Here is a 13,791-nt window from a genome sequence, read left to right on the forward strand (position 1 = left end):
AATTAAAAAAAGGCAATTAATAAAAATTATAAACAATATATACACATGATAAAATATTATATAGTGCCCATAAAGAATACTTATGGTTGTCTTATTCTAAGTATGGATAACTTCTCAATTTACCCCAACATGTTTATCGTACTTCTTTTTAAACGTGTCAATTGTGTTACAAATTACTACCTCCGGGGGTAAGCTATTCCATTTATTAACAACCCTATTAGAGAAAAATCCCCTGCGACACCATAGCCTTGCATTGTCCCTCACCAATCGATACTGGTGTCCCCTTGTAAAAGCAGTCGATTGGTGGTGTACTAAAAGTTCATGGTCCATCCTATCCATCCCATTGAAAATTTTAAACACTTCGATCATATCTCCTCGACACCTGCGTTCATCCAATGTAAAAATATTCAAAAAATGAAGTCTCTCTTCATAACTCAAGCCCTGTGTACCAATAAGGACACGCGTAGCTCTTCTCTGCACCCCTTCTACCAAGTCTATGTCCCTCTGTAGGTATGGTCTCCAAAACCTTACAGCATACTCCAGTCCAGGACGAACTAAGCCTCGAAAAAGCGGAAGAATGACTTTAGGAGAACGCGAAGAGACCTTTTTGAAAATGAGACCCCCCCCCCCCCACAAGCATTCTATTCGATTTTTTGACCACCGATGAACAATGTTCAGAAAATCTAAGTCGCTCGTCAATGAGAATTCCCAAATTGGTTACCCTAGTTGCATCCGGGATAGTGACACCATTCAACTCGTAAGAGAACCGTGGGTTGTTCGAATCAAAATGAGCGACCATGCACTAATCAACACTAAACGTCATGCTCCATTCATTTGCCCATGCTGCAATCCTGTTTAGATTAGTCTGGAGCGACTCCCTATCGCTTTGATTCCCGATTACTCCCATTAGCTTCACATCATCTGCGAATTTGCTAGTAATCCCATCGATACCCTGATCGAGTTTATCGATAAAAAGTGAAAAAAGTATGGGATTGAGGACACTTCTTTGAGGAACTCCACTTGTGACGCCTGTCCAACCAGAGAATTCCCTGTTCACCATAATCCATTGTGACCTATCTCTTAATCAAGTTCAGCAAGTTGACTCCAATCCCAATCTCGTGTAAACGCTTCAAGAGTTTACCATGTTGGACTCGATCGAATGTCTTCTGGAAATCAAGATAAACAACATCTACATTTTTGCCTTTACCCAGAGCCTTAGTCATGTGATCATATAAGCACAGGAGGTTAATTACACATGACTTCCCCTTCCTGAACTCATGCTGATTATCCAACAATACATTATTCTCGTCTATCCACTTCAATAATTGCTTTTTGATGATAATTTCCAAAATTTTCGAGAGGGAGCTCGTCAAACTCACTGGACGATAGTTGGACCCAGCTTCTCTACTACCCTTCTTAAATATCGGAACAACATTAGCAAGTTTCCAATCTCTTGGGACGATAACCTCAGCAACACTACTCCTGTATATCTGTGTGACTGGCCCCAACAATTCATTAGCACATTCCCTGAGGACCCTGGAATAGATATCATCTGGTCCTGGTGCTTTGCTTGCACATACATTTCTTAGAAGATTTAGGACCTCTACGTCTTCTACTTGAATATCGTTGAGGGTTTTATTACCCCATGCAACACCCGTACATTGAATATCATTTTCTCCATTAAAAACGAACGCGAAAAAGTCATTGAAAGCACTACACATGCTTACATTGCTCTCTAACCTAGAGCCTCCTATCGAGATGGGGTCAACTGTCCCCTTACATTCATTATTGACGTATCAAAAAAATGATTTTGGTCAGAGCCAATGTTATCTGCCAACCTAGATTCAATTCCTTTTTACTATCCCTTATCGCTTTCTTCAATACTCTTCTTTTATCAGTAAACAATGATAGGTCACCTCGTCCATTTTATACTCTCTGAATGCTCTTTTCTTTTCAAGATAAAGGTTATGCACGCTATCCGTGAACCATAGAGGGTACGATGTACAAACACGCTTTTTTCGAACAAAGGGTATGACATCGTGCAAAACAGAGGACAGCTTCATACTAAATTCTTCCCATTGACTTACCACCCCTACAGATATTCCAACCAGTCTTTGAAAACTTCCGCTAACCTTCCTCTCAAAACATCAAAGTTAGTTCTTCGAAAACAAGGAACCAGTCTTTTGTTATCAACCTTACCCGAGGAAAAGTTACAGTGAAATCTGACTATACGATAATCACTGGAAGAAAACTCTTCCCCCACGGAAACATGTTCAACAAGATCCTCAGAACTAATAAGAACTAAAACCAAAATAGCAGTACCCCTAGTGGAGAAGTGTAATTTTCTGTACATGGGTGGGTTTGAACCCATGTATCCTGAACTCTTCCCATCTCTAACTCTGTATCTTACCAACCCCCCACTACTACAGAGTGACACACACACACACACATATATATATATATATATATATATATATATATATATATATATATATATATATATATATATATATATAGAGAGAGAGAGAGAGAGAGAGAGAGAGAGAGAGAGAGTTCCCTCTATTACAGATGTGTGTAGTGAGAGTAATTTAGATATTATTATTTTCTAAATCTTAGTGGAACTGCTGTCAAAAAAACATAAATAATAATTTTTAAGTATTTGCATATTTTGTTTTTACAGTTCCCAGTGACACTCCACAGAATGTGACTCTTGAAGCTGCTAGTTCAAGTGTAAGAAACCTTTATTATAATTTAATATTGTTTTTAGTGTGAAGTTGTTGAATATTGGGATAAATGACAATAAAACCATAGCCAGAGAATAGAGGGGAGGGGGTCACCAGCTAAACCATAGCCAGGGATCTTAGAGTCCACCCCCTCTTCCAAAATGGGAGGAAAAGACCAATATATTTATAGAACCACTGTGGTTTACTGTGCTGTCATTTTACCCCCCCCCCCCAGGAAATAGACACTTGTTGTTCCATTTTGAAATACATTTCTAGCCAAGGCCCTGAATGACAATAATGTATAGTACAATCATGCCTGGGTATTTGACTACTTTCAAATTTGATGTACATCACATTTTGACAAGCAAAACAAGTTTTAGCAATCCACACCTTCTCATTTCTCATGCTTATTTATGAAAAAACAACCTGCATCTGAGGGCTTAGTTAGCTCCAGTGTTCATCATGCACATTATGAAGCAACATGGTTTTTGCTTGGTGGTCATCTATTTCAGCACTAATTATAAGTTTTGAAAGGAAAATTTATTGAGAAACACCTATATTTCAGGTTATATAATAACTATAATTCATAAGTTATTTCTTTTAATTTATTAAACAATTTTCAAGTTTTTATTTTTTTCCAGTTAGTATTGTTGGGTCTTTTGCCTGTTATGAAATGTGATATTTATTCATTGTGCTCTTCTCTTTTTTTTTTTCTTATTGCAAACTTTATATATACGCTGATCTCTTTTTACTTTCAGAGTGTTATTGTCAGATGGGAGCCACCCCCACATGAGAACCAAAATGGCATAATAACAGGGTATAAAATTAGATACAAGCTTAAAGGAAGTAGAAGGGGAGATACTGTAACAACAGATGGCAATAGAAGACTTTATGCTTTAACTGGTAAGCAAATTTTGCTGAATAAAATTCTGTTTAAATAAAGATTTTGCTTTATAAAAACATTTCCAGACATCTACTTAATCTTCTGTATAAAGTTGGGCAACAAAAAAAATTTAAGCATGAAATAAAAAGATATTCATAAATTTGTATTTTTTAATTATTATTAATTGAATTAGTATTCCTTTTTATTCAATTAGTATTAATTGAATAAAAAGGAAAATGTTCTCTGTTGGATAAAAAAGAAACTTGAATTTATACTAATTTATATCAAGAAAAGTCATTTTTTAACAGTAAGAATAATTATGTTTTAGTTGTGTGGCACATTCATTTAGTTTTTTTTATTATTATTATTATATGAATGATTTTTTCAGGACGGTCATGTGTTCCTTCTCAAGGCCTGGGGCAAACTTTTCCCTTAGAAGGGGGCCCTTTTGAGAGGGTTATAATTATGCAAAATACGTGTACATTTTTGTGGGCCCTTCCTTTTGGCTCAGGCCTTGGGGCAGTGGCCCCAGTCTTGTTACAGGCCTGGATTTTTTTGTTGTTTGGTACATGCAAATTTTTTTCCTTCTATCAGAAAAAATATATATATTCATTTCACAGAGATGAAAGGTGCTAGTTTTAAAAAGTCAGAAAATATTACTTTTATAAAACAAAATCTGCTATAACTTCACAAACACTTACATTTTTTAAATTATCCTGTATTTCATGAAATTTTTTATCTTTCAGGAAAAAATGGTTAAATTTTTTATATTACACCTAAAGTGTTTGAAATGAAACAAGGTCTACTACACTACTAAACCACACATACACCTCATCCATATTCCTCTACGGAACTTCTAACAAACTGGTACATGCTAGAATTCCACATAAACCTGTTGTAAACCCAACATGAATTTTTTATGTGTAGTACTCCCATCTGCCGTCAATTTTTCTAACCATGACTGAAGTGCGATGATTGAATAATTGTATCGTTGTAGGCCTGTTGCTCTCTGTGGCGAAACTTTTGACGAAGGAAATCAGTCCGTATTTGCATCTTGAAGTTAGGAACCACAGAAAACCAACTTCAGCCAACCACTGCTGTGGTGATGGTGGGGTTCAAACCCGGGTAATAAATCTACATTGTCGGCTGTCACTTTTTCCAGTTATTTTTTTATTTTGACATGTACTGAAAAACAAAAATATGTTCAATGTTAAATAATAAGTAATTAATAATATTCACCAAGAGACAACTTAGTCTGAAATGGAATATGCTATAAAACATCTTTGTATTTTATTAGAATAAAATTTCTTAAGGATATAACTTAGTGTGAATTTTATCTAATCTGCCAAACAAAGGGGGTCATAGATGAGCGCAAGTGGAACATGGACCACCAAACCTGTGCCATCTCTAACCATTTTTGTGTTATGGTGGATAATGAATTATGGAAGGGAAATGTGTCATATCAGAGAGAAACCCAAATTTGTGAAGTTTCTGAAATACCTAGACACAAACTAAGCACATACTTGAAAGAACAGAAAAAATTCTATAAGGTGGCATCATTTCCATCAAAATATCTGGTTTTAATAGTGAGCTACAAGTGCTGAAAGATTGGTTAAGTGCAAAATTGAATTGTTGCCAAAATTTGTAATCGCCAATTCCACACACAACTTTCTAGCTACAAATAAGTCAAATTTCCAATACATTTTCCATTCCACCAGCTTTTGAAAGAGCCTACAGTAAACTATATCAGTGTTGTAGTTCAGGAGAAATTTTGCATTTTGTTCTCAACACTTCAATGAAATCTGTGTTCATCAAAGTAGAATAGAAAGAAGAAAATTTTTTGAATTGGCTGTTACAAGTTTTGGTGACAATTTGATTTTGCTGAAAAAAATCCTATAAGGTGGAACCACTTCTATCAGGATATCTGAATTTAAGGGTGAGCTACAAGTGCTGAGAGATTGGCAAAGTGTGAAATTGAATTGTTGCCTAAATCTACTAAAATATCTACTTCAACAAACACTGATTTCAGTGACGTATTGCAAACAAAAAGCTGAATTTCTCCTGAGCTAGAAAATTGCACTGATATGGTTTGTTGTAGACTCTTTTAAAAGCTGGTGAAATGGGGAAAATTTGACTGATTGTAGCTAGAAGGGTGTTTGCGGAAATAGTGATTACAGATTTTTGAGAAAATCTGATTTTTCACTTTGACAATCTTCAGCACTAGTTTGCCATCAAGTCCAGATATTCTGATGAAAATGGTGTCACCTTTTGGGATTTTTTTCTGCTTCTTTCAAGTATGTGCTTAGTTGGCATCTAGTTCTCTCAGAAACTTCACAAATCTTGGTTTTTTTAGACTTGCCACATTTTCCTTCCATAATCCATTATCCAGAACAAATTCTATGAAATTACGAAATTATCCTAGCAAATACGCAGACGACATGAAGCTAATTGGAGTAGTCGGGTATCAAAGCAATAGGGAGTTGCTCTAGACAAACTTAAACAAGGTTGGAGCATGGGAAAATGAATGGAGTATGATGCTTAGCATTGACAAGTGCATGGTTACTCATTTTGGGTTTGAATAACACACGTTTCTCTTATGAGTTGAATGTGAGTTGAATGGTATCACTATCCTGTATGCAACTAGGGTCACAAATTTGGGAATTCTCATTGACTAGTGGCTTAGGTTTTCTGAACATTGTTCAGTGGTTATCAAAAAAGCAAATAGAATGCTCGGTTTCCTTTTTGTAAAAGGTCTCTTCACGTTCTCCTAAAGTCATTCTTCCACTTTTCCAAGGCTTAGTTCGTCATGGAGTGGAGTATGCCATCAGGTTTTGGAAACCATACTTACAGACAGTGCCATCTTAATGCATGGTCCCACCTGGGCATGGTACGAGGGCCTCATCAAAAAGTTAGAAGTAGTTGAATTTTTCGAGAATTTGCCAGATAGGATCTCAGAAAACCACTTGGCATGGGGGCCCATGCTGTTCATAAGACGGCCCTGGTTACAGAGGGACATTGATTTGGTTGAGGGGATGAAGAGGAGAGCCACGCATGCTTTTGCTAGCGCATTTGCAAGGACATTTCCTTGAGAAACTCCAATTGTGACACCTGTCCTATCAGAGAATTCCCCGTTCACCATAACCCATTGTGACCTATCTCTTAATCACAATTCTATCCAATTCAGCAAGTTGCTCCGAATCCCAATCTCATGTAAACGCTTCAAGAGTTTACCGTGTTGGGCCCGATCAAATGCAAAAGATAAACATTACATTTTTGCCCTTACCCAAAGCTTTATTCACCACCACTAAACAATGTTAGAAAACCTAAGCCGTTTGTCAATGAAAATTCTCAAATCGGTGACCCTAGTTGCATCCAGGGTAGTGATACCATTCAACTCATAAGAGAAATGCGTGTTTTTCTAACAAAAATGAGCGACCATGCACTTGTTAATGCTAAACGACATGCTCCATTCATTTGCCCATACCCAAAGGAAGTTGATTACACAGGACTCTCTCTTCCTGACTGGTGGTAGAAACTCCACATGCAATACAATTAGATTGTGCTGCTATTCTCAAATAATGAAGAAGCCTTCTGCATACGGGACAGACAATACCCAAAAGTATTGTTGGTAATACCCAAATGAAGGTTGTTCAAAGATGTAACTAATGCTTGCCTGTGGGAGTAGCCGGGGGAGGATGTTTGCAGATGGTGAAAAAACTCTGATAACACACCACAACAAGCATTCTGAAAAAGAAAACAGAACAAAACCGGTTTCACAGAGACTTGTTGAAGAAAAGAGTTTGAGAAAAGATTGAAGGAAATAGCAAAGCTAAAAAAAATATTGTTATAGCTCTCTGAAAAATGTCGTTATAGAGGGAGTTATCATAGTAGAGGATATCGTTGTATTCAGAGTTTAAAAAGAAGAAGTAAAACATTGCAAACATCCACATTACCTTCCAGCTAATCCTTAGAAGACCATCCACTAGCACCCCCACCCTCCTGGAGGGAAATTCTGGTATATATTTGATCCACTTATGTATAACTTTGCTATAGAGTGAGAAAAATGCTTGTCTTGGTGTCTGCTGAAAACCCCAGGCCATGGATCAGGATCTCTTCAGTCTCTGTCAAGAAAGTTCCCTTCAAACTGAAATTACTTGAAAATGAATCAAAAAAATCCCAGCGCCTCAGACTATCTGGAACCTCAAACTTTCTAGACTCTACTGTACATAATACAAAAATGTAGGTACTTATGTACTTTGTGCTCACTTCCAGCAAAATTTTTAAATTGACCACTTTACGATCAAGGACACAATATTGCATCCAAACGCCAGTGGAATAAATTCAAACAATTTTTGTTTTTTTTAATCTCTTTTCATCATCGCCAAGCTTTGTTGTAACCCTATGTAAAAAAGTTGCTCTTTTTACTTCCATTTATTTCTGTACTCCTATTAGTGATTTTTTCCCACGTATAATGTATCCTTCTGCTACATACATATAAGAGCAAAAGAGAACAGGTTGGGTGAGGGTAAAAATAGAAATCTACTTCATACATTCTCTTTTATATTATCTGTTATACTGTTTTCCTGTCATTTGTTTTTTTTTCTTCATTCTAAAATTTTTTCTTTTCCCTTTTCTACAGTGTGGTTAGATTAGGACAAGGTTACCATATTTATCACCTATTCATCAATCAGATCATCCAACATTGGCGCCAGAACCTAGGGGATGGGGCCATTTGAGCCCCCCCCCCCAAAAAAAAATGCATGAATATACAATAAAACGCATCATTCTGTCTCTTACGTACAGGCTTGAGTCCCATATATACAAGACAAATGGTGATTTTCAGCCTACTGAATGTTTTCTCTATGTTACCACCTATATCACCCAAATTTTTTACCAATAGCTTGTGAACAACGGGGTTAAAGCACAAAGACATGTGTGCTTATATGAGACAGCCACTTTGAATGGATGTACACAAGAAAATGGGGATTTTTAGCATAAAACAACTCTTATCCATGCATCCCCTTCCTTATCTGAAAAAGAGCAATTCTTTTTGAATACCTATTTGATGACATGTTCTTATGTCATTGTCAGACCCTTTCTTCTCAATCAAAATTCCAAGAAACCTTGTACAAAAATGTACAATCACACACAGATGTTTATCAGTAATCCTTTTGTGCCTCGCGATCATAGTTTTCCCAAACTTTTTTTGTTCCATCATCCTCTTCAGAATCTTTTTTTTCTCATCGTCCACCCTACTCAAAGAAGCCCATAGAATCCAATGTTATGACCACAACTTCTAGTGCTCCCCTGGACCATTCCATCACCCACTTTTGGAAACAGTGCTCTGGATTATACTGAAGATTATACCAAATTCTGGTATAATCTCTAGCACACTTAAGGATGGATTTTGTTCATTTCTTTGCAAAAAAAAGAGGATAGAGCCAGAGTTTGGACATTGTAATGGATTGAATGATCTTTGCATGATGTTGTGTTGGGTAAAAAATAATATGGAATATGAATGGGAACATGGAACAATGTTCACAGGATTTTCTCAAAAGTGATGAATCACTTTTTTTCTCTAGAGAAGGGGGGGGGGTGTTTCATTTATCACAAAAAACACCAGTGAATGGGAAAACATTTGGAACTTATTTCACCTTAAGCACAGAAAAAAAACTATACTCTCACAGGGGAGGGGGGTTGAACATAGTATTCTGCACGCACCAGTGAATAGGAAAACATTTGAGACAAATCCTACTGGGCATTGTAATGGAATGGTTGCTATAATGCATGTGCATTTTAATGAGTGTTGACTGTACAAATTAATTTACAGTAAAACATTGCTCCATCGAAAAATATATATAAACAAAGAAAATAAAATTTTATTATTTTATTTCAGGTTTAGAAAAAGGTGCTCAGTACAATATAAAAATTGCTGCAATGACTATCAATGGAACTGGACCAGCTACAGATTGGATAATAGTTGACACTTATCAGAATGATCTGGATGGTGAGATAAATGTTTATCTGTCATTTGTAAAATTTCTATCTATAAGTGCCAGCTCTTTCATGTTTAGTTTATTGTATAAATATGGGAAAATATTTATTATAACTATTCATTTTCATATTTTTAAAAATTCCATATTTCAGAAATGCATAAACAACTCGAATTTCACTGGATAGAAATGGAGATTTTTTTTAACCTTCTAGTTATGTATTTCAGTTATTTCTCAAGGTAATTTAAATATTGTATCTTTATTATAAGATATCTTTTATGATGTTGCCACCCTCACAAATTCCACTGGTGATTACTTATCTAACTCTGTTAAATTTTGTCTAACATCAACATCAATGAGCACTATGTTCAAATTATTACAACATCAGTATAATTATAAAATATCCAATTTAATCTGAGAAAAAAAGAATTAAAGTATCAATAACATATTAAGGCAGCCAGCTGCTATGCACCTACATGAGAGTAGAGAATATCTTGAGTATGTTGTGAAATAAAGGCCATTACAGCACCACAAACAGTCTTCATATGCGACCCCCACCGTCACCCCAGTGGTGGTCGGCTGAAGTTGGTTTTCTGTGGTTCCCAACTTTGAGGTGCAAATGCGAGCTGATCTCCCCCACTGAAAAAAGTCTTGCCACAGAGAGCAACAGGCCTACAATAGTACAAATATTCAATCGCTACACTTCACTTCTGAAATATAGATGGCAACATTGAAAAATCAGACACAACACTATAGACAGACTCAGAATGTTAGGTACACACACTTTCGACACAATGTACCATTTAAGTACATTCCCAGTTTAATTTTTTTTGTTTTCCCAACAATTAGCTCATCAGCCAGACAACAATAAAGAATGACAACTTTCTTTTATCCTTAAAACCATTTATTAACAGTATTAAATTTTTTTATTTTACACAAAAACATTTTAAACTTGATTATCACAGAATAACAAAAATTTTCTTTAAAAGTTATTAGCGCTAAAAGTTCAACAAAACGGAACGTTCTCACAGATTTGGTCCAATGAGACACCTTTCATGATTTCTCCATCACCACGGGATGCAGAACTTCACAACTTAGAATGTTCAATCTAAGTTCTTGGAGCATCTCCCAGTCATGCAAGTCTAGTATGTAACTGCATTGATGAGTCCAGGGAAGATGCAGACACATCCTGAAGTTTGTCAGCGAGTTTGCTTCATAGGAGGGAAGATGTCGCCTCGAGCTTTCACATGGGGAAATTCTGTACAGGAAGCGAGATGGCTACCAAAAGAAATGGAATAACTGTAACGGTGCTGAAGCATGCTGCAGGATCATCAATCATCAATGCATAGTGATGGAAGAGATGCGGCTCAATACAAGGAATGAAGCAGGATGAAATGCCTTAGGAACAAAATATGGTGAAAAGAATCGCAATCATACCCGACAGACCAGATACGACCCAGGCTCTGTCCCTCCCATTATATAAGCTATTTACCCGTGCGGGGAAAGTGATGCCAACAGCACGCGGTGTTCCCAGGTGGTCACCCTCCCAAGTACTAACCGCGCCCGATGCTGCTTAACTTCGGTGATCAGATGAGAACCGGTGTTTTCAGCATGGTATGGCCGTTGGCCGCAATCATACCCAGCACACTGCTGGTATATAAAGGGAATTCTTCTCATCATCCATTATTGCAATAGTTAATCAGGATGGAGAATCAGTGACGCTGCAATATTAATATAGATTTTTTGACAGACAATATCTTATTTACATATTTTTACAAAATAAAACATTATTGCACAATTATGACACATGGAATCTGGTAGCACTGAAAACATAAATATTGAAGACCGATCAGCAGAGATTGGCGTCACTTGATCCCAGAAGGCATAACAAAGGTAAAATATAAATAATAAAAAATGATCAGAAAAAGACCCTTCCGTGGGGGCTATGGTTATGTTACAACAACTTAATCGATTGTAAATTTCCCATGGCTATAGACTGGAGTTGTGCTTGGTCGTAAGTCTTCATGTACAAATCAGTTCAAATAAGTACATTGAGAGAGAGTAGTAACTCAAACGAACAATGGGTGTTTTTTTTCAGTGAAATCTATCAAAAGTTCTCAATGAAATAAACAAAATATTTATTTTATTGAATAATATTTACTAGTAACTTCTGTTGATACTGTTACGAGGCTGTGGGTGGTGAACATAGTAAATATGAAAGAAAAATTCATATACACAAATAAAAATTGTGATGTATTGTGTGCCACAATATTTACTTTATTATTCATTTAATTAATTAGACACTTCTCACCATACACAATTATTCCTTAACAAACATAATTAATTTCTCCTCTATATTTTGTGTCAATATGTATGGCACTCGCTCACATGCAATCAACTGTTAATAATAAAAATATTTGGCCACTCACCACCTTGGTCCCTTTGGATGTTTACAGCGCCTCACATATGTATTTTCCCTCACAAGCTCACTTCGCATAATTCACATTACGACTCATGTGATACATATTTAAAGCACCTTTAGCACTCATAATTTCAACTTCATTTTCTCATGGCTGTTTTAATCCAGATTCATATCATTTTCTTAGACTCCTTATTGCCTCACCCTTAAATGCTAAATGCCTTGGTTTTAGGAAAAATCCTGATGTGTATTAGCACCCTGATCTACAATCTACTATCTTACATGGTCCCAGGGTGAGTGAATTGTCTCTTTTTGCAAGGAATAGAGAGTTAATTTTTGGTTCCTTTGTTCGGCCGAACAACCAATCTGATTGGTTGGGTGAATCATGGAAAATATTTATATTTATCTGGCTCTTTGGCGAGTCATTCAAACTCATAAGATGATAATGAAGGTGTCTTTATGATGCCAGAAATATTTTGAAAAACAAGGCATGTTATGGCTGGTGTGGCTTTATGTCATGATTATGCTTTCATATATTGGCATCAATGTTGTTAATGAATCCCACAGCAAGATATCTCCGATATAATTAAAATGAATATGCCACAAGGTTTCTCAGCATGGAATGTGAGAACATGCTAAGTTGGAATTGAATACTTTAAGGGGGGGGGGGATTGCAATCATGACATATACCGACCCAGTTTTAATCATGTATATGAAAAGTGGTAAGAAAGAGATGATATGAAAGTAAAAAAAAAGTGTTTCTCTATTATTAATATGAAAATAATTTCACCTACACAATTTCAGAAGTTTAGTTATTGATGAGTAAAATGGCGTTCAGGACAATACCGTAAGCACTGGTTTCTTTGGCCCTGGGGTCCTTTGTTATCACAAAACAATAAAATAATAAAACATACTCTAATTACTCTATAAAACAATTTTGAGAACTAGTTTCTGTAGTACCTAGGAGAAACTAGTTTCTGAAAACCGATTTATACAGTAATTAGAGCATGTTTAATTATTTTATCATTCTGGGGCAAAAAAGAACCCCAGGGCAAAAATAGTTTGTGTTTCAGTATTTTAATTTTTATCATTCATTTTTCCCTAAATAAGCTGTCACATTTTTCTAATTCATCTGTAATCTATCACTTTTTAAAAATTCCAAAAACATATTATATTGCATCTGAGATAATGTTGCAACTAAGTAATATTGAACTGAAATAATCAACCAATGAACCAATTCAGTACTTTTTTTATCCCATTTCTGCTGTTGTAATAAAAATAATAATTTCGATTTTTTTTTTCTATCTCATTCTTTAGAGTCTCGCGTACCAGATCAGCCTAGCTCTCTCCGAGCTCGGCCCACTGCCAATAGCATAACAGTCAACTGGACTCCTCCTAGGAATCAAAATATCATGATCAGAGGATACACCATTGGATGGGGGATTGGATTTCCTGATGTTTACACCAAAGTTTTAGATGGCAAACAGCGTTTCTATGTAATTGAAAACTTGCGTAAGTGATGCATGTGGTTTACTCAAAAAAGTATACTTTTGTATTATTTTGGAAACTTTTGTAAGAATGGTGTAAATTTTTATAGAACTTGAAAAAAATCTTTTTGAGTATTGGTAAAAATTAATTTATCAAATCAATGGGACATTTTCAGATATATTACTGATGTGTTGTTGATTCACAAATATCATTCCTCTCATTAGGAAGTAACTTGTGCTCATCACACTTTTGCATGTCTTTACACTGTGAAAAATGTAGAGGAAC

The 13,791-nt window shown here is 35.9% G+C and overlaps 1 protein-coding gene and 1 non-coding gene across 5 annotated transcripts in view; one reads left to right on the plus strand and one right to left on the minus strand.

Annotated features, from left to right (window-relative positions):
* The window catches only part of LOC149065535 (neogenin-like), a 258,565-nt gene that overhangs the window by 212,482 nt on the left and 32,292 nt on the right, over window positions 1-13,791 (plus strand). For all 4 annotated transcript variants that reach the window (XM_089254107.1, XM_089254110.1, XM_089254109.1 and 1 more), the window contains exons 11-14: window positions 2,681-2,730; window positions 3,482-3,626; window positions 9,503-9,613; window positions 13,336-13,530. In XM_089254107.1, coding sequence (XP_089110233.1) covers window positions 2,681-2,730; window positions 3,482-3,626; window positions 9,503-9,613; window positions 13,336-13,530 — 501 coding nt within the window. The remainder of the gene's footprint in view (window positions 1-2,680; window positions 2,731-3,481; window positions 3,627-9,502; window positions 9,614-13,335; window positions 13,531-13,791) is intronic.
* On the minus strand, window positions 11,109-11,227 carry LOC149065536 (5S ribosomal RNA). The gene has a single exon (XR_016195642.1). It is a non-coding gene; the product is annotated as a 5S ribosomal RNA (ribosomal RNA).

This window comes from Pholcus phalangioides, unplaced genomic scaffold, assembly GCF_987345545.1.
Source record: "Pholcus phalangioides strain wild (caught in Gottingen) unplaced genomic scaffold, Ppha-v1.0 ptg000039l_1, whole genome shotgun sequence".
Classification (NCBI taxonomy): domain Eukaryota; kingdom Metazoa; phylum Arthropoda; class Arachnida; order Araneae; family Pholcidae; genus Pholcus; species Pholcus phalangioides.